At 40.9% G+C, this 22,600-nt stretch overlaps 1 protein-coding gene across 3 annotated transcripts in view; it reads left to right on the forward strand.

The window, feature by feature from the left end:
• The window catches only part of FBXO38 (F-box protein 38), a 128,679-nt gene extending 112,668 nt beyond the window's left edge, over positions 1-16,011 (forward strand). For all 3 annotated transcript variants that reach the window (XM_053717087.1, XM_053717085.1, XM_053717086.1), the window contains exons 22-23: positions 13,976-14,089; positions 14,762-16,011. In XM_053717087.1, coding sequence (XP_053573062.1) covers positions 13,976-14,089; positions 14,762-14,940 — 293 coding nt within the window. In that variant the 3' untranslated portion in view covers positions 14,941-16,011. The remainder of the gene's footprint in view (positions 1-13,975; positions 14,090-14,761) is intronic.
• The last annotated feature ends 6,589 nt before the right edge of the window (positions 16,012-22,600 follow it).

The raw sequence follows: 22,600 nt of genomic DNA on the forward strand, positions 1-22,600 counted from the left end.
AGCCTGAGGCTATTCTTCTTAAAGGCGTTATGGAGCTGTGAGCAATCTTCTATGTTCTGCTAGCCTGGCCGCAGTTAGTCTCAGTCCAGTTTGTCAGGTTCTAGTTGGTCAGAATAACGTCAGTGGCTTACATCAGTCATCAGGGAGGAAAGAAGTTCCTTTGCGATGACAGAGGTATCCAAAATACTCAGGGGGCGGAGGCCCATTCTTGCTGCCTGTCGGCGGTCCCAGGGGTGGACAACTGGGAGGCGGATTTCTTGAGCAAGCAGACCTTTCATCTGGGGAAGTGGGAATTCCATCTGGAAGTGTTCTCCAGCTTTTTCCTCAGTTTGCTTTTCTTCCTCGGGTGTTTGCTCGAATCAAGCGGGGAAGGGCATCGGTGACCCTCATAGCACAGGCTTAGCCTCGCAGGTTTTGGTATGCAGATCTGGTGGTCATGTAATCTCTAAGAAGTGATTTTCCAGCCTCCAGTGAGATTTAAAAGACCTGGAGGCTGGAAAATTACTTCTTTGAATTGTACCTTGGGGTTTGGCTAACCCATTCCTGTGCCCCAGACAGAAGAAGGTGCTGTCTTTCACCACAATTTTTACATACAGGTCATGTAATCTCTGCCACCTCTTAGACTTCCGTGAGGAAGGACCTTCTAATCAAGGGCCTTTCCTTCACTCACATCTGTTTTTATTTGAAACTGTCTGTTTGGAGATTGAGCGTTTATTATTATCCAAGCAGGGTTTCTCTGACTCGGTCATTGAGACCATGGTGCAGGTTCGTTAGCCTGTCACTGGAATGATTTGTCATAAGATATGGTGTAAATATCTCTTGGCATGAATCCATGGACTACTCAGAGTTAGGATTTTAAGATTTTGTTTTTTTTTCTCCAAGAGGGTTTGGAGAATGGTTTATAGTCAAGTTCCCTAAATGGTCAAATCTGTCTTTATCTATTTTGGTACTCAAACGTCTGGCAGACGTTCCAGATGTACTATCATTTGATCAGGCCTGTGTTCAGTTCAGTTCATTTTCTTCTTCAAGAAGCTCCATTTGAACCTATGCATTCCTTAGATATCAAGTGTTAACTTGGAAAATTTTATTTCTGGTTGCGATTCTTCTGCTCAGATAGTGTCATAGCTTGTTCTAATTGGAACATTAATCAGGAGATTGTGGTTCTTCCTTGTGTCCTAATCCTTCTTCTCAGAAGGAAAGACTTCTGCACTATTTGGACGTGGTCCGTGCTTTAAAGTTTTACTTACAGGCGACTAAGGCTACTTCTCTTTCTTTTTGGCTGAGGAGCATCATACGTTTTACATATGAGACTGCTGGACAGCAGCCTCCTGAGAGGATTACGGCTCATTCCACAAGGGCTGTTTCTTCCTCATTTGCATTAAAAAATTATGCTTCTGTAGTACAGATTTGCAAGGCTGCAACTTGGTCCTCTCTTCACACTTTTTCAGAGTTTTTCAAATTTTACACGTTTGCCTCGGCTGAGGCTGTTTTTGGGAGAAAGGTTCTTCAAGCAGTGGTGCCTTCTGTTTAGGTTCCGTGTCTTGCCCCTCCCGTATCATCTGTATACTGTAGCTTTGGTATTGAATCCCATTAGTAATTAGGATGATCCGTGGACTCATCGTGTCTTAAAAAAGAAAAGAAAATTTATGCTTACCTGATAAATTTATTCCTTTTTTGACACAATGAGTCCACGGCCCACCCTGTTCTTTTAAGACAGGTTGTGGGTTATTATAAACTTCAGACACCTCTGCACCTTGGCTTTTTCTTTCTCTTCCTAACTTTGGTCGAATGACTGGAGTGGGAAGGAAGGGAGGAGCTATTTAACAGCTCTGCTGTGGTGCTCTTTGCCGCCTCCTGCTGACCAGGAGGTGAATATCCCATTAGTAATTAAGATGATCCGTGAACTTATCGTGTCAAAAAAGAAATACATTTATCAGGTAAGCATAAATTTTCTTTTTCTACAGGTCTCTGTAAGGAGTATGTGTCCTTTCATGCCTTGTGAGCTGTCTTCCTGTCGGATAGCTAGACTGCAAGTAAGTGCTTTTGTCTTCTCGGTCTTGTAGACTTGCACTTCAGAAGAATATTTCATATGCTGTAGATGGGAACATTTTTAAAATCCTTTAAACAGGATTCTCTTTGGCAGTGGGCAGGCACATTATGTATGTTGAGATTAGGGGTTAATCTTCCCTTTATTGGGACGTTTTTCCTCTTTGGGCTAATTTTGTTGAAATACTTTATTAGTATGTATGTGGGGCTTATGTTTTATAGGGATTTATGTATAAACTTAAAATTTGGCAGTTGCTTTTCTTTGCTTGCTTAGCTAGAACAGGCTAACTGACAGACTGCTTGAGCGTTTGTGTAAATTTAGCTCCGGTGTTGTAGACAGGGGGAAACTCACGCCTTTTACTTGCTGCATAGTTTCCTCTCTCTACAGGTCATGGGACCTCTCTCTGCTGTCGGATATTCACAGGGCGGCGTCATTGAATTTCAGTCTCTTCAGTGTCGATCTACTATACGATTGTTTTAGAAACTTCTGGCAGCCAAATTGTGTATTTTAAAAACTTCTACAATTTGGGGATTTTTTTATTTAGTATTATGGACATGGAAGACTGTGTCTTTTGACAAATGTTTGTTATGTTTAGAGGCACAAATTGCTATGCCTGTGTAATTCTGTGCTGTATGCTTAGCTAGAACACTTAAATTTAAAGATAAATTGTTGCCTGCTGAGCCCAAAGTCTCTCAGGAATAATGCTGTTTAGGCAATGCCACAGCTTTCTCCTCAAATGTCCCAAGCCTATATGGCATCACATACAGTGCCCTGCAGTTCCTCTCAGCCTCCTGGAGTTTATTTGCCTTCAGATTTTGCTGCACAGGTATCTTCTGTGGTATCTGCAGTATTATCTGCTTTTCCTATGCATGGAAAACGCAATAGGAAAATTAGACATTCTGATAGTAAGGTTTCTGTTCCACCTACTGCTACCCAGGTTGCCCTCCCCCATAAGTCTGATAAGGAGGATACATCAGTAGCATCTGAGGGTGAAATCTCAGATTCGGACAGTATTATTCCTTCATCTGATACTGAAGAAGTAAACTTCATATTTAAGCTTAAACACCTTTGTGTACTGTTAAATGAGGTATTGGCTACTTTGGATGACTCAGATACTTCTGTCTTTGTCAACCCTAAGAACTCTAGTAAATGTGACGGATATTATTTCACTGGAATGGGAGAAGCCAGGGATTCCTTCTCCCCATCTCCCATATTTAAAAAGATGTTTCCTGTTGCGGACTCCATTAAAGATTCTTGGCGCACGGTGCCTAAAGTAGAAGGTGCTATTTCTACTCTAAGAGAACTGCGATCCCTATAGAGGATAGCTGCTCCTTTTAGGATCCCATGGACAAAAAGCTGGAAGCTTATTTGAAGAAGATGTATGTTCATCAAGGTCTTCAATGGCAACTTGCAGTTTGTATTACCACAGTAGCAAATGTGGCATCTTATTGGTGCGACACCTTGTCTGAATCAATTTTAGTAGAGACTCCGTTGGAGGAGATACAAGATAGGAGTAAGGCTCTCAAACTAGCCTATTCCTTTATTTCTGATGCTAACATGCAAGTTATTAGACTGGGAGCCAAGATGTCTGGCTTCACTGTCCTAGCCCGCAGGACATTGTGGCTAAAATCCTGGTGAGCTGATGTTACCTCTAAGTCCAAGCTTCTGGTGCATGCTTACAAGGGTAAGACCTTGTTCGGAACTGGTCTGGCAAAAATAATTTCTGATATTACAGGTGGAAAAGGGTCTTTTCTTCCGCAAGACAAGAAGAACAGACTCAAAGGATGTCTAAGAAATTTTTGTTTCTTTCGTAACTTCAAAGGTCAAAAGTCTTCCTCTTCCAAGCAGGAGCAGTCCAAGTCTTCCTGGAAGCCCAATCTGTCTTGGAATGAGGGGAAGCAATCAAAGAAACCCTCAGCTGAGTCTAAGTCAGCATGAAGGGTTCGGCCCCCAGTTCGGGGGAAGACTTTCCCTGTTTGTCAAGCGTGGAGACGAGATGTCCCAGATCCTTGGGCTGTGGACATAGTATCTTGGGGTTACAAAATAGAATTCAAAACTTTCCCTCGCAGGGGCAGATTCCACCACTCAAGATTATCTGCAGACCAGGTAAAGAGAGGCATTCTTGAACTGCGTTTAGAACCTTTCCTCCCTGGGAGTGATTGTTCCAGTTCCAGTAAGGGAACAGGGTCTATGATTCTATTCAAATCTGTTTGTGGTGCCCAAAAAGAGGGAACATTTCGACCCATTTTAGACCTACAGTGCCTCAACAAGTTTCTCATGGTACTGTCCTTCAAAATGGAAACCATTTGTTCCATTCTTCCTTTGGTCCAAGAGGGTCAGTTCATGACAACCATAGACCTGAAGGACGCATATCTTGATGTTCCCATCCACAGGGATCATCACAAATGACTGAGATTCGCCATTCTAGCAAACACTTTTAGTTTGGGGCTCTTCCGTTTGCCCTTGCTACAGCTCCCAGAATTTTCTCAAAGGTTCTAGGGGCTCTCTTGGCAGTGATCAGGTCCCGGAGAAATGCAGTGGTGCTATTCCTGGACGACATATTGGTTCAGACACCATCTTTTCAACAAGCAGACTCTCTTGTTGTCTTTTCTACATTCCCACGGTTGGAAAATGTGAATATGGAAAAGAGTTCCCTTGTTCCAGCTACAAGGGACCATAATAGATTCCCTATCTATGAAAAAATTTCTGACGGCGCTCAGAAAATCCAGAATTCATTCTTGCCTCTCTCTACAGTCTATTGTTCGGCCATCAGTGGCTCAATGTATGGAGGTAATTCATCTGATGGTCGCTTCCAAGAACTTCATTCCCTTTGTTCGATTCAATTTGAGAGCTCTGCAATTATGCATGCTTAGACACTGGAAATGGAGACCATTGGGATATATCTCAGAGGATAGATCTAGACCAGTCAACAAGAGACTCTCTCCCGTGGTGGCTTTCTTAGGACCATCTGTCTCAGGGCACATGCTTCCAGAGAACTTCCTGGGTGATTGTGACCACGTACGCCAGCCTGCTAGGCTGGAGAGCAGTCTGGGACTCGTTAAAGGCACAGGGACTATGGAATCGAGAGGTGTCTGCTCTCGCCGTAAACATCTTGGAATTGAGAGTGATTTACAATGCTCTGATGACTTGGCCTCAATTGTCCTTAGCCCTGTTTATCAGGTTTCAGTCTGACAACATCACCTCAGTGACTTACATCAACCACCAGGGAGGAGTTCCTTAGCCATGAAGGAGGTGGCACAGATTATTCAGTGGGCGGAAGCTCACGATTGTTGTCTATCTGCCATCCACATTTCTGGAGTGGACAACTGGGAAGCAGATTTCCTGAGCAGACAGACATTTCATCCCGGGGGAGTGGGCTCTACATCCGGTGGTGTTCTCCAGGTTAACCCTCAAATGGGGGGTGCCGGAGTTGGATCTGATGGCGTCTCAGCAGAACTCCAAGCTTCCAAGGTATGGTTCAAGGTCAAGAGATCCTCAGGCCGCTCAGATATATGCTCTGGCGGTTCCTTGGTATTTTGGTCTAGCATACATGTTTCCTCCATTTGCGCTCCTTCCACGAGTTATTGCACGTATCAAACAGGAGAGCGCATCAATAATTCTAATAGCTCCTGCATAGGGGCCACCTTGGAAGTTGCCTCTGAGGAAGGACCTTCTAACTCAGGGTTCATCCAAATCTCGTTTCTCTGAAGCAAACTGCTTGGAGATTGAACGCTTAGTTCTGTCTAAGCGTGGATTTTCTGAGTCGGTCATTGAGACCATGATCCAGACTCGCAAGCCTGTTGCTCGAAAAATTTACCATAAGGTATGGTGTAAATACCTTTGTTGGTGGGAATCTAAGGGCTACTCTTGGAGTAGGGTCAGGATTCCTAAAATGTTGTCTTTTCTCCAGGAAGGTCTGGAGAAAGGGTTGTCAGTCAGTTCTCTAAAAGGTCAGATTTCTGCATGATCCATTTTGTTACACAAGCGTCTGGCGGGTGTGCTAGATGTTTAATCTTTTTGACAGGCCCTGGTCAGGATCAGGCCTGTGTTTAAACCTGTTGCTCCTCCTTTGAGCCTTAATCTTGTTCTTAAAGTTTTGCAGCAGGCTCCGTTTGAGCCAATGCATTCCATAGATATTAAGTGGCTATCTTTGAAGGTTTTGTTTCTTATTGCTATCTCTTCTGCTCGGAGAGTTTCGGTACTTCTCGGCTTTACAGTGTGATTCGCCTTACCGTATCTTTCATGCGGATAGGGAGGTTCTTTGTACTAAATTGGGGTTTCTTCCTAAAGTGGTTTTGGATGGAAATATTAATCAGGAAATTGTTGTTCCTTCTTTCTGTCCCAATCCTTCTTCTCATAAAGATTGTCTGTTATACAACTTGGATGTTGTGCATGCTCTAAAATTCTAAATACAGGCGACTAAGGATTTCCGCCAGTCGTCTGCCCTGTTTGTTTCTCAGGAAAGCGTAAGGGTCAAAATGCTACTGCTACTTCTCTTTCCCTCTGGTTGAGAAGTATAATACGTTTTGCTTATGAGACTGCTGGACAGCAGCCTCCTGAGAGAATTACAGCTCATTCCACTAGGGCTGTCTCTTCTTCTTGGGCTTTCAAAAATAAAGCTTCTGTGGAACATATTTGCAAGGCTGCAACTTGGTCCTCTCTGCATATTTTTTTCCAAATTTGATACTTTTGCCTCGGCTGAGGCCTCTTTTGGGAGAAAAGTTCTTCAAGTGCTGGTGCCTTCTGTTTAGGTCTGCCTGCCTTGTTCTCCCTTCCTGTTCATTCTGTGTCCTCTAGCTTGGGTATTGGTACCCACTAGTAACTGAATGATGTTGTGGACTCTCCATATCTTAGGAAAGAAAACAAAATTTATGCTTACCTGCTAAATTTCTTTCTTTTCGGATATGGAGATTCTACGACCCCACCCTTTATTAAGAAAGTTATTGTTTACTAAACCTCAGGCACCTCTACACCTTTGTGTTATTCATGTTCCATTTCCCTTTAGTTGAATGGCTGGGGATTATTGGTAGGGGAGTGATACTTAACAGCTTTGCTGTGGTGCTCTTTGCCTCCTCCTGCTGGCTATGAGTGATATTCCAACTAGTAATTGAATGACGTTGTGGACTCTCTATATCTGGAAAGAAAGAAATTTATCAGATAAGCATACATTTTGTTTTTTTTGTTTTATTTCTGTGTTTGTTTATGTATGTACATATAAAGAAAGAAAAAATAAGAACTCTCTTTCTTTGAAAGTACTGGATTGTTGTAATTTCGTGTTCAGTGAAAGGTAGTAGATATTATTGAATATATTTACTATGGTGGAACATATTTAAATATAGTTGCCTGATAGTTCACTAAAGATTACTAGCCAAACTCTGTGTGTGTGTGTGTGTGTGCTTTTTTTTCCTTTGAATAATGAATGTTTGATGCTGCAATTTGTCTTGATGCTATGCTGATATTTTCTAAACTATGTTTGATTGCAATCTAATATGTATTGATTGATGTACTGTGTTTTATTCTGTTCTTGAATAAAATGTAGTATATACAAATAAGGTTTGCATGGTTTAAATCTACAGTTAATCACTTCTTTGCAATAAATTATCAAACAACTGTTTTTAATACTTTTAGATCCTTCTTTTTTGAAATTTTTATTAATACATTTTTCTTCTATAAGATACGACGAGTCCACGGATTCATCCTTGTGGGATATTATCCTCCTGCTAACAGGAAGTGGCAAAGAGCACCACAGCAGAGCTGTCTATATAGCTCCTCCCTTGACTCCACCCCCCAGTCATTCTCTTTGCCTACTCTAAGTAATAGGAAGGGTAAAGTGAAAGAGGTGATAAAATGTTAGTTTTTATTTTCTTCAAGACTTTTCTATTTTAAATGGTACCGGTGCTATTTTCTCCAAAGCAGCAGATGGATGAAGACTTCTTCCTGGAGACTGATGATCTTAGCAGTTGTTACTAAGATCCAGAGTAGTTCCCACAGAATGGCTGAGGAGTGCTTAAGAAACGTCAGTGTGAGGAACGTTTTTCATGCTACAAGCATTGAGGTATGTTCAGTCATTTTTTTCTGGAGAGACTGTGTTATTTTAGAATTGGCTGACAGTATCCCCATGAGGGAAAGGGTAAGCAGTAATCCTAATGTATAGAGAGGGGTATTACTGGACCCGTATATTGGGCTATAAAAAATGGTTGATACTGATGATATGATGTTTGTGGGCAAACGTTTCTATGTTGGGAGTTACAGATAACGTTTTTTATGGCAAACGTTTTACTTTATTTAAGAGTGGAGGGTACATGGCTTCACTTAATGGGTATATGAACCCACATGGCTAGGTTTTAGACTGCTCTGGTGTGGTTATTTTAGGCTGTGAGACATCGAGTGAGATGGGTGGGGCCTATTTTCACGCCTCAGTTGCGCAGTTGTTTTTCCCAGACAAGCAGCAAGCTCCAACTCCGGTGGGCCTTTCAGGGACAGTTTGGGCCTAATCGAAGGGTTAATCCGATTTTACAGACCCCTGAGGGCAGGTAGGCACCACAGCAGGGCTGTGGCGAGGTGCAGGGGGTGTTTTTGTTTGAATTTAACGTTTTCTAGCACAACGTTTTTTTGGTCTTACGGGTTAAGTATTCCTTTCCTTGTGGGGCAAACGTAGCTGACAAGTTAGGATGCATTTATCATAAAATTGTGATCATTTTATCGTTTTAAAGCAGTTTTGGAAAAATTGTATGCTTTTTTTCTCTTAAAGGCGCAGTACCGTTTTTTCAGATAGTTATTTTTTTCACAAAATAAAGTGTTTCAAGTCTGTTTGTGGTCATTACTAGCCTGTTTTAACATGTCTGACATTGAGGAAAGTCAATGTTCCATGTGTTTAGAAGCCATTGTGGAACCCCCACTTAAAATGTGTCCCTCATGTACTGAAAGGGCCTTACATTGCAAAGAACATATTTTAGCTGATAAAAGTATGTCTCAGGATGATTCTCAGTCAGAAGAGAGGTTATGCCATCTACTTCTCCTCAAGTGTCACAACCTTTAACGCCCGCCCAAGCGACGCCAAGTACTTCTAGTGCGTCCAATTATTTCCCCCTGCAAGATATGGCCGCAGTTATGTCTACTACCCTTACAGAGGTATTATCTAAACTGCCTGGTTTGCAGGGTAAGCACAGTAGGTCCAGTATTAGAGTAAATGCTGAGCCCTCTGATGCTTTATTGGCCATCTCCGATGTACCCTCACAGTGTTCTGATTTGGGGGTGGGGGAATTGCTGTCTGAGCGAGAGCTTTCTGATTCATGAAAGATGTTCCCTCAAACAGACTCAGATATGACGGCCTTTAAGTTTAAGCTTGAACACCTCCGCTTGTTACTCAGGGAGGTTTTGGCGACTCTGGATGATTGTGACCCTATTGTAATACCTCCAGAGAAATTGTGGAAAATGGATAGATATCTAGAGGTCCCTGCTTACACTAATGTTTTTCCAGTCCCTAAGAGGATTTCGGACATTGTTACTAAGGAATGGGATAGACCAGGCATTCCGTTCTCTCCCCCTCCTACTTTTAAGAAAATGTTTCCCATATCTTGCACCATTCGGGATTCGTGGCAGACGGTCCCTAAGGTGGAGGGAGCTATTTCTACCCTGGCTAAGCGTACAACTATACCTATTGAGGACAGTTGTGCTTTCAAAGATCCTATGGATAAAAAATTAGAGGGTCTTCTAAAGAAATTGTTTATTCATCAGGGCTTTCTTCTACAACCTATAGCGTGCATTGTTCCTGTAACTACTGCAGCCGCTTTTTGGTTTGATGCTCTAGAGGAGTCTCTTAAGGTTGAGAACCCTTTAGATGATATTTTGGATAGAATTAAGGCTCTCAAGCTAGCTAATTCTTTTATTACAGATGCCGCTTTTCAAATGGCTAAATTAGCTGCAAAGAATGCAGGCTTTGCCATTTTAGCGCGTAGAGTGTTATGGCTTAAGTCCTGGTCTGCTGATGTGTCCTCAAAATCTAAGCTGTTAGCTATTCCTTTCAAAGGTAAGACCCTATTCGGGCCTGAACTGAAGGAGATAATTTCCGACATTACTGGAGGTAAAGGCCATGCCCTTCCTCAGGACAAGACGAATAAAATGAGGGTCAAACAAAATAATTTTCGTTCCTTTCAAAACTTTAAAGGTGGACCCTCTACTTCCTCCTCTGCCACAAAGCAGGAGGGGAGTTTTGCTCAATCCAAGTCAGTCTGGAGACCTAACCAGACCTGGAATAAAGGTAAACTAGCCAAGAAGCCCGCTGCTGCTACCAAGACAGCACGAAAGGGGCAGCCCCGTTCCGGGACTGGATCTAGTAGGGGGCAGACTCTCTCTCTTCGCTCAGGCTTAGGCAAGAGATGTTCAGGATTCCTGGGCATTAGAAATCGTGACCCAGGGGGGGTATCGTCTAGAATTCAAAGATTCTCTCCCAAGGGGGAGATTTCATCTTTAACGTTTGTCTGTAAACCAGACAAAAAGAGAGGCATTCTTACGCTGTGTAGAAGACCTATATACCATGGGAGTAATCTGCCCTGTTCCAAAAGTAGAACAGGGGCAGGGGTTTTACTCCAATCTGTTCGTGGTTCCCAAAAAAGAGGGAACCTTCAGACCGATTTTAGATCTCAAGATTCTAAACAAATTTCTCAGTCCCATTCTTCAAGATGGAGACCATTCGGACAATTTTACCAATGATCCAGGAGGCTCAATATATGACCACCGTGGATTTGAAGGATGCGTATCTTCACATTCCTATCCAAAAAGATCATCACCAGTTCCTCAGGTTCACCTTCCTGGACAAACATTACCAGTTTGTGGCCCTTCCTTTCGGGTTGGCCACAGCTCCCAGAATTTTCACAAAGGTGCTAGGGTCCCTTCTGGTGGTTCTAAGGCCGCGGGGCATAGTAGTGGCGCCCTATCTGGACGATATCTTGATTCAGGCGTCAACTTACTATTTAGCCAAATCTCACACGGACATCGTGTTAGCTTTTCTAAGATCTCACGGGTGGAAGGTGAACATAAAAAAAGAGTTCACTTGTTCATCTAACAAGAGTTCTATTCCTAGGAACTCTGATAGACTCGGTAGACATGAAAATTTTTCTGACGGAGGTCAGAAAATCAAAAATCTTAACCACTTGCCGAGCACTTCATTCCATTCCTCGGCCGACAGTGGCTCAGTGTATGGAGGTAATTGGACTAATGGTAGCGGCAATGGACATGGTTCCGTTTGCTCGCTTGCATCTCAGACCACTGCAACTGTACATGCTCAGACAGTGGAATGGGGATTATGCGGATTTATCTCCGCGGATAAATCTGGATCTAGAGACCAGAGACTCTCTTCTTTGGTGGTTGTCACAGGATCATCTGTCCCAGGGAATGTGCTTCCGAAGGCTAGCATGGGTCATAGTGACGACGGACGCCAGCCTTTTGGGCTGGGGCGCAGTCTGGAATTCCCTGAAGGCTCAGGGTGTGTGGACTCAGCAGGAGGCCCTACTTACAATAAATATTCTAGAACTGAGAGCGATATTCAACACGCTTCAGGCGTGGCCTCAGCTGGCTTCGGCCAAAGTCGTAAGATTCAAGTCGGACAATATCACGACTGTAGCATAAATCAATCATCAAGGGGGAACAAAGAGTTCTCTAGCGATGATAGAGGTTTCCAAAATAATTAGATGGGCAGAGACTCACTCTTGCCATCTATCAGCAATCTATATCCCAGGAGTGGAGAACTGGGAAGCGAATTTTCTAAGTCGTCAGACTTTTCATCCGGGGGAGTGGGAACTTCATCCGGAGGTGTTTGCACAATTGATTCATCAATGGGGCACACCAGAATTGGATCTGATGGCATCTCGTCAGAATGCCAAACTTCCTTGTTACGGGTCCAGATCAAGAGATCCTCAAGCAGTACTGATAGATGCTCTAGCAGTACCGTGGTCGTTCAACCTGGCTTATGTGTTTCCTCCTTTTTCTCTCCTACCTCGTCTGATTGCCAGACTCAAACAGGAGAAGGCTTCGGTAATCTTGATAGCGCCTGCGTGGCAACGCAGGACTTGGTATGCAGATCTAGTGGAAATGTCATCTGTGCCACCGTGGAAACTGCCTCTGAGACAGGACCTTCTCATTTAGGGTCCGTTCCAACATCCAAATCTAGTTTCTCTGCGGCTGACTGCCTGGAGATTGAACGCTTGATTTTATCTAAGCGGGGATTCTCTGAGTCGGTCATTGATACCTTGATTCAGGCTCAAAAGCCTGTCACTAGGAAAATTTATCATACGATATGGCGTAAATATCTTTATTGGTGCGAATCTAAAGGCTACTCATGGAGTAAGATCAGGATTCCGAGAGTTTTGTCCTTTCTCCAAGAAGGATTGGAGAAAGGGTTATCAGCTAGTTCCTTAAAGGGACAGATTTCTGCTTTGTCAATCTTACTACATAAGCGATGTCCCAGACGTTCAGTCGTTTTGTCAGGCTTTGGTTAGAATTAAGCCTGTGTTTAAACCTTTTGCTTTGCCATGGAGTTTAAATTTAGTTTTAAATGTTCTTCAAGGGGTTCCTTTTGAACCCATGCATTCCATAGATATTAAACTTCTATTTTGGAAAGTTCTGTTTTTTAGTACCTATCTATTCTGCTCGAAGAGTTTCTGAGCTATCTGCGTTACAATGCGACTCGCCTTATCTTATATTTCATTCTGATAAGGTGGTTTTGCATACTAAACCTGGATTCCTTCTTAAGGTTGTTTCAAATAAGAATATTAATCAGGAAATTGTTGTTCCTTCTCTGTGTCCTAACCCTTCTTCTAAGAAGGAGCGTCTGTTGCATAACTTGGAAGTGGTTCGTGCCTTGAAGTTTTACTTGCAAGCGACCAAGGATTTCCGTCAAACATCTTCTCTGTTTGTTGTCTATTCTGGAAAACGTTGAGGTCAAAAAGCTACGGCTACCTCTTTCTTTTTGGCTGAAAAGCATCATCCGTTTGGCATACGAGACTGCTGGACAGCAGCCTCCTGAAAAAATTACAGCTCATTCCACTAGAGCGGTGGCTTCCACATGGGCTTTTAAAAACCATGCTTCTGTTGAACAGATTTGTAAGGCTGCGACTTGGTCTTCCCTTCATACCTTTTCCAAATTTTACAAATTTGATACTTTTGCTTCTTCGGAGGCAATTTTTGGGAGAAAAGTTCTTCAAGCAGTGGTGCCCTCTGTTTAGGTATGTGTCTTGTCCCTCCTGTTCATCCGTGTCCTGTAGCTTTGGTATTGTATCCCACAAGTAAAGGATGAATCCGTGGACTCGTCGTATCTTATAGAAGAAAAGGAAATTTATGCTTACCTGATAAATTGATTTCTTCTATGATACGACGAGTCCACAGCCCGCCCTGTCAATTTAAGGCAGATTATATTTTTTTATTTAAAACTTCAGTCACCTCTGCACCTTGTAGTTTCTCCTTTTTCTTCCTATACCTTCGCTCGAATGACTGGGGGGTGGAGTCAAGGGAGGAGCTATATAGACAGCTCTGCTGTGGTGCTCTTTGCCACTTCCTGTTAACAGGAGGATAATATCCCACAAGTAAAGGATGAATCCGTGGACTTGTCGTATCATAGAATACATAAATTTATCAGGTAAGCATAAATTTCCTTTTTTTGTGTGTATTTATCTGGTCTAATTTAAATCTCTGTAAGCAATCACTGTGCAGTATGCTATTGATCACTGTATCCTGGTAATTTATAAGAAAACCAATCTAAACAATGAATAAGCATTTTATTGCTCTTTTTTTTTAACATTTTTAATGTGGATTTTGACTTCAGCCTGCTGCAGACTATTTGCAAATCATTTTCAAATTAAGTGCATTTTATGGTGCATTCAAGTGAACATGGTGAGTTCTGATTCTTTTTTTTTTTTCATTTTCATAAACTAGGAGTTGTGGATGGAGCTCCTTACTCTATGATCACTGACTTCCCATGGCTGCGTTCACTAAGAACTGCAGAACCAAATGGCTATGCCAGATATGACTTTGAGGATGATGAAAAAAGTAAGTGAATGGCCAAGATTAAGCAGAGCATTTAATAAGATAAATTAGACATTCCATGACAGCTGTATGCTTTGTATATTCTCCAAAATAAATAGCATATTGCATTGTATTACCATCTCTGAATATTGTATTGTAAGTATGTAATAGGCTGCATAGCTTACTACTTAATAATATTAACGTTAATACTGATTATAGATGAACCATGTCTTTTTTTTTAATGTGATGATCATTTTTTTTGTTTAGACTGGCAGGTGGTGCATCCAATAGCAAGCTCAGCACCCGCACTATATTGTAATTTTACCTGGACTTTAAAAATCCTACGCCTCCTTGTTTATTATCTTTCCAAGCTCATAGAAACTGGGTTTAAGCTGTCTAGACACTAATAAGCAGATAGATGAATAGATAGGGACTAGACAATGTGATCTAAAAATACAGATATTTAATAGAAGTGAGAAGTATATCTGCGTATTAATTGTAAAAAACATTGCAAGTTAACCAAACTTAAGTTATTTTTAAAAACTAAAATTCTGCATTTGTTTAAGTAAAAAAAAAAGATGAGCATTTTTTATTATTTTATTTTTTTACTCTCTTTAGTAGACTTTTAAATCACTTTCTACATTTTTTCACTCTTTAGAAACTGTTTTGATTTAAACTGTTCTATTTCTCCGCCAGCAACCATTTATGCACCAAGACGGAAAGGACAACTTTCAGCTGATATCTGCATGGAAACTATTGGTGAGGAGATTTCAGAACTACGGCAGATGAAAAGGGGAGTGTTCCAGCGAGTTGTTGCCATCTTTATTCATTACTGTGATGTTAATGGAGAACCTGTTGAAGATGATTATATATAAGAGGAGGACTTTAATCTTTATCAGTTAAGATTCTTGTCAAAAGTGAAAGGCTACCCTACTGGCTTTCAATCTGAGGCAGTGTGACAGTTAATAAGGTCATCAAAAGAACTGAAGGCCAAAAATAGGTGGTGTTCCAACATTTAGCCTAATTTTTCCCGCTGGTGTTGTCATCCGTTAAGCCGTCGTGAAAACAAAACAAAAAGGAATGATGTTTTGAGACAACTATGACTGGTTCACCAGTCAGGAATATAATCATTTTTCTATGAGGAGGAAAAGCATACTAATCATGTTGGATTTACATAGTTAGGAAATTATAAATTTACATTACAGCCCTTTTTTGTTTATTTAATAATCCTTGTGTCCAACATGGGGGCAGTTTAATTTGGAAGAGTTTGTGGGAAAAAAAACCCCATCACATTTTGGCATGTTGTTTCCAAACAAAAGGGCAAAATCTGTTACATCATTTTTCTTTATACATAATTTGAACTTCCCATAGTTTTTTTGTCTAATGCCTATCTTTGGTTACAAATACCATGTACTAGCTAGCAGTACCGATGATCAAAATAGAGCACAAAATAGTTCTCAGACAGTTCTCCAATATTTGGGTTGATTTTGATATGTAACATGTAGCATCTAAATGCTGGATGAGATTGAAAGATTTCTGTGTTTTTGAAGAATGGCATACTAAAAATGCACCACATTTTGTAGATGATAAATTGTAGTAAGTTGTAGCAGGCCTTGATTGTTAAAAAAAAATAATAATAAATAACAGTCACATACTGAGACCCTCACATCTGGAAAAATCCTACAAGGATTTAAATGAATATGTGTCAAACACAAAGTAAATGGCTTAAAGGCATTTTAAAAACACCCAATGCGTTGCCTTGAATTATATCAACATGCTGAAAATGATCTTTCTTGCTATAAAAAAATGTGTTCTTGTATTTGCAACTTGTATTATAAAAGATTTGGCAGTTGCTTTTTTTTTTTTTTTTTAAAGCCATTGTTTTCCCGCTGTTGAATACCAAGAGATCATTTCAAGTAAAATCCATTATGAAATATTTAATTTAATTTGTGTTTTTGGTTTTAAGTTTTTTGAGCATTAGAAATCAAATTAAAAGTTGGTTCATTACCTTTTTCATCACCAGCTTATAGGGACGTGAAAAGAAAATCCTATTATTTCACTTTTGCTTGCGTAGAGGTTAAACACATTGTTGAAGTCAACGCCAGAGCAACAATGTACTAACGTAACCTAGCTGAACACATCTTGTGAGCTGATCACAGTAGTTATGCTTTTTAACAAATAATTTAGTCTAAGAGAATGTGGTAAAGGGGCACTAAATATTGCCAGAATATCATGGAGCCATAGAAAAGGTAGTAAGTGTCACATGCTGGCTACACCTTAATATAAATATCATGTCTTCTACAGTAATGATATTTTGAAGCAGTTATTTTATAGGTTTTTAAAATGAGAATGCACTTGTTTTTATATAACATTTCCTGTCAGATATTACGGGAAATGCACTCATTTTTACATAACCTTTCCTGTCAGATATTACAGTAAATGCACTCGGTTTTACATAACCTTTCTTGTAAATGCACTCAGTTTTACATAAAAGTAAAAGTTCTGTTCTGCAGTTTAGGACAGACCTAAAAGTTGTGTGTTTCATTGTTCTCAGTGTTGTTTAGGGCTTACAATTGTTGTACTTTCAACAATTGTCTATAGTCCATATTAAAGGCGCAAGCTATGGAGGACTCTGATGCGTTAGAGGTTACTCCCTCTTTACCTAAATCGAATGCCTGTGTTTATTGTGAGGAGGCTTCAGTATATCCACCTGCTCAACTGTGTTCCGCATGCCTTGATAAAATACACAACGGATATCTTCTCTAAATATATCTTAATAGAGGGCGCTCAATGGTAGTAATGATGATATTAAGGGAGATACGATTTATCAGATGTAATTCCAATAGTGTTCCTATATTAGTGTACGTGTGACAGTGGAAGAAAGGAACTAACGGATTACAAATATAAAATCAAAAGTAACAAATCGGTAAAGCTTCCTCAAATATGATGCATGGATATAATTATAATTACTATAAACATATATAGCATTAAAACAAAATATAAAAGTCTCTATTAGATATGGTCTCACTGATGACTCCAACCCACAGGTAGAATAAAGGGTTAATCGAGTAGGTGTTTGGAGCTGCACTCTCCTTACATCAAAAAGGTATGACGTCTAAAATGAAGGAAGGGAAGAAAAGAGGCGCTTGTGTGTACCAATATAGCACGTTTGGACAATCTATATTCACCCACAACAGGGTACTCACATTTTAGTGGAGCACTCAGACAGTGCTATCAGGCGCGGACTGGGTGATCAACAGCAACCCAGCTTGCTGAATATTCCATCGGGTAAACAGGAATGCCTTGACTCCAATGTCCTGAAGCTGGAGAAACACTGCCAACAGAGGAAGCTCCACAGATCACAGGCAAGCAACAGAAGGCACACAGGGACCTCCACAATAGCGGCGTCAGTCCCAGTGAAAACAATTGGTAGGTTGGCGATATAGAATCAGTAAAGGTTCCAATTTAAAAAAAAAAAAATATATTTATTAAAACCATAAAAACAAGAACCACAAGTTAGGGCATAGAGTGACCCTCCTTGATAACACGCAACGCGTTTCTCAGCACCAAAGCTGTTTCATCAGGCATATAAAACATACTGATCATAGCTTCTTATATATGCACACCAACCTAACCAAATCAATGCAATTAAAAAGTAACGACATACACCTGGGTGTCTCCCTCTGAGGGGTGGGTTCCCAGTCTTTTAACCCTTCGTTTATAGTATGTATTTATTTCTCATTTAGATTAGGTCCTTATCTAAATTCACAAATAGCCTCTATCAAAGCAAATGTGAGCACTTGTGATGAAAGTTTATAACTATGAGCAATCGCTACAAGTGTTAGCGGATGTGTAAAACTATTAAACCTAAATTACCTAGAAGAAATATTGATACAATTTATATTAAAATGTGAACTTGCTGACATACATTTTGTTTGATCCGTGATGAAATCGGATTGGTTGTAATAAAGACGTCAAAGGAACTGCCACCAATGAAGACGTCTCTACGATATCAAAACAGCCAAATGGTAGATGGCGTGATGACGTTATGCTCCACAGAGAACAAATTTGTGTGCGGGTGGAGGTGTGTGTAATAATCTTCTACTATTGGTTAAACAGAAGAACTAGTGTGGGAGTGAGATAATCCTATCTTATTATAGGGGAACTAATATGGTATTGTACATACCATTTAGCGTGCTAGAAATAACAATGATAATAGATATAAAAGTGAACTGTATGTACAGATTGTCGTCATCGACCCAGAGGCAGAACTTTTTTTCATTTTCTGTGATTAGATTTTTTTTTAGTGAAAATTTTTCTGCAGTGTCTTTAAGAAGCTGGTTTTGCTGTGTTTGTTGCCCTTACTCGGTGTGCATGAGGACAGGTTCATGTACAGCCTGCGTATACACCATATACACACACTAACACCATACACACATACACCATATACACACACACACCTTATACACACACACACCATACACACATACACCATATACACACACACACCTTATACACACACACACCATACACACAGATACACCACATACACACACACAAAATATATACATACACACACACACATACACACCATATACACACACACCTTATACACACACACACCATACACACATACACCATATACACACACACACCTTATACACACACACACCATACACACAGATACACCACATACACACACACAAAATATATACATACACACACACACATACACACCATATACACACACACCATATACACACACATACACCATACATACACACCATATACACACACACCATATATACACACTCATACCATATACATACACACACACACCATATATACACACACACCATACACACAAACACACCATACTCACATATACCATATACACATACCATACACACAAACATATATACACACACACACACCATATACACACCATATATATATACACACACACACACCATATACACACACATACCATACACACACACCATATACACATATATACACACACACACACACCATACACAACACACACACACAACATATACACACAACAAACACACACACTTATTAAAGAATAATAAAAAAAAATCTTTCTAAGTATTTTGGTTGGCTCCTACACTCAATGTGCTGTTCCCTGTATGCACTGGAGATCAGGAAGTGAGAGGAAATTGAAAAGAGATGAATGTAGCAAATATTTCCATTGAGATAGAACGGAACAGTGACACCTGCAGGCAGAAATTAAAAGTGCAGACAAATTTTTTTTTTAACTGCCACTGCCGTTCTTTCTGCAGAAACCCTTTTGTTTCTGCGATAAAAGCGCAGATCGCACAGTCTTCTGCCTTGGGGGTCATCAATAATAATACTGGATCTAAAAAGACCTCTAGTGATATTAAAGTTTTATATGTACAAATGTCAAAAATTTGTATGTTTCACATAACTAATACTTACAGTGTAAAAAGTTATAAGATGTGTGTGTATATATATATATATATATGTGTGAAGGATATGATCATGATGGAAGTGCAAGATGGGATATGATGTTTATAATAAAGAAAACAGATAACCCAATATATATATATCTAATACGAGCACAAAATGATAATAGTAGTCATCATCATAATAATCATGAAGAAAAATATATAATATATATGAAATCTATCAAATATAATCCAATAGAATACTATAGGTGAGATAAGTGTCTAGTATAATGCTGAATATTATTATAGTAATTATTATAATAATATTTTAAAGGGTTGCAGACGCCAGGATACAAACCAGGCGATAATGTTAATATTTACACACAGTCACCACTCAACAAGACAAATAAATAGTCTATAGTCACCGATCAATGGTGACAAGGTGAAGAAAGTAGTGATAAAAAGCAGGGCTACTTTCACCCCAAAGAACTTGCAAATAGTGAATGATACGAGATCAATCTCGTTTCAATATATGGGTTTCCCTCATAATGAATGAACTATGTGTTTGTAAGTGTCCTTTATCTAACATATTATCTATCTAAAGGAACCATAATCCAATATTATGAGAAATATATATACACACATAATATAAACACCAGTGTACAAAACACCATTATGATTAATTGAAAGCAGCAGAATCTATTACTTCGTTAAGACCTTTAGGATAGAGAGATTAGAACTTATAGATCCAAAATGTCTCTCTCTGTCTTATCAAGGAGGGTCACTATATGCCCTAACTTGTGGTTCTTGTTTTTACTGTTTTAATAAATATATTTTTTATTTAAAATTGGAACCTTTACTGATTCTATATCGCCAACCTACCAATCGTTTTCACTGGGAGTGACTCCGCTATTGTGGAGGTCCCTGTGTGCCTTCTGTTGCTTGCCTGTGATCTGTGGAGCTTCCTCTGTTGGTGGTGTTTCTCCAGCTTCAGGACATTGGAGCCAAGGTGTTCCTGTTTACCCGGTGGAATATTCAGCAAGCTGGGTTGCTGTTGATCACCCAGTCCGCGCCTGATAGTACTGTCTGAGTGCTCCACTAAAATGTGAGAACCCTGTTGTGGGTGAATATAGATTGTCCAAACGTGCTATATTGGTACACACAAGCGCCTCTTTTCTTCCCTTCCTTGATAAAATAGTGATATCTAAAAAGAACAAGGTGTTTAGTACCACTGAGCGGTCCACATCTGAGGGTTCTCTGTCCCGTGAGGTGCGTTCCCTACAATCATCTCCGTTTACACATGCAGCTCCCCAGTGCACTGCTAATCCTCCTGCAGCCGCCAGATTTTGCTGATCAGTTGCAAACGGCGATGTCTGTGGCCTTCAGTGCTTTACATTGCCCTGCTAAGTGCAAGCGAAAAGTTAAACATTGCTATTCTTCCCAGGGTTCTTCTACTCCATTGGATGTATCTGAGACTAGATTATCCGCTGATGCAGAGGACTCTGATACTTTGGAGGACTCTTTCTCTGGGTCAGAATCTGTGGCCTCTAAACCTCCGGCTGCGGAGGAACCAGACTTTAGGTTTAGGATGGAGCAATTACACTTTTTATTAAAAGAGGTGTTGGCTACTCTAGAGGTTCCGGAACCGAAGTTACCGGAGGAACCTTCTACTCCTAAGCTTGGTAAAGTTTATATAGTTTACAGGGTGGTGCCCCAGACTTTCCCTGTTCCCGTAAAGATGGCAAATATTATAAAGAGTGAATGGGAGAGACTTGGTTCTTCTTTCTTCCCTTCTTCGTTTAAAAAATTGTTCCTGATTCTCAGCTTGAATTGTGTGGATCTGTCCCTAAGGTGAATGGAGCTATCTCCACGCTCGCTAAGTTCACCAATATCCCACTCGAGAATAGTTTGTCATTTAAGGAACCCATGGATAAGAAATTGGAGACCCTGTTAAGAAAGATTCAGCACACAGGGTTCGTATTTCACCCTGCAGCGGTGGTCGCTGGGCTGGCGGGAGCCACTACCTATTGGTGGGACTCTCTGCCAGAGATGATCGAGGTGGAGACTCCCCTCAATGAGATACAGGAAAGAATTAAAGCCCTGAGGGTTGCTAATTTGTTTATCTGTGATGCCAATATGCAGATTATTCGCTTGAATGCCAAGACATCAGGCTTTTCTGTTCTGGCCCGGAATGGCCCTGTGGTTGTAGTCTTGGTCTGCTGACATGACTTCTAAATCTAGGTTACTTTCCCTTCCATTTAAGGGAAAGGTTCTTTTTGGTCTAGACCTGGACTCTATCATATCCACGGTCACGGGGGCAAGGGTGCCTTTCTACTGCAGGATAAGAAGAATAAACCTATGGGTCCTAATTTTTGTCCCTTTCGTTCGAGCAAGTCCCAACGACAGCAGCCTACCGCAAAGCACAAGCAGTCCAAGGGATCTTGGAAACCATGTCGGTCTTGGAATAAAACCTAGCAGAGCAAGAAGCCCGCCGAGACTAAGTCGGCATGAAGGGACGGCCCCCAATCTATCTCTGGATCTCGTAGGGGGCAGACTATATCTTTTCGCAGAGGCTTGGATGAGAGATGTGCAGGGTCCTTGGGTTCTGGAGGTTATTGCCCAGGGTTTTTTCCCAGTTCATCAGATTCCAGTCGGACAACATTACCTCAGTGGCTTACATCAACCATCAGGGGGGAACAAGAAACTCCCTAGCAATGAGGGAAGTATCTCGGATTCTGGAGTGGGCGGAGACCCACAACTGCTCGCTGTCAGCGATTCACATCCTGGGTGTGGACAACTGGAAAGTGAATTTTCTCAGCAGATAATCGTTACATCCGGGGGAATGGTCTCTTCACCCCGAAGAATTTGTGAAAATTTGCAACAGATGGGGGACTCAGGAGATAGATCTCATGGTGTCCAGACTCAACTTCAAGCTACCCAGACACGGGTCACGGTCCAGGGATCCCCAGGAAGAACTGATAGATGCCTTAGCAGTGCCTTGAGGATTCAACCTAGTCTACATATTTCCACCGTTACCACTTCTACCTCAAGTAGTGGCCCGCATCAAGCAGGAACAAGCATAGACTATTCTGATTGCTCCGTC

This window comes from Bombina bombina, chromosome 6, assembly GCF_027579735.1.
Source record: "Bombina bombina isolate aBomBom1 chromosome 6, aBomBom1.pri, whole genome shotgun sequence".
NCBI classification, from domain to species: domain Eukaryota; kingdom Metazoa; phylum Chordata; class Amphibia; order Anura; family Bombinatoridae; genus Bombina; species Bombina bombina.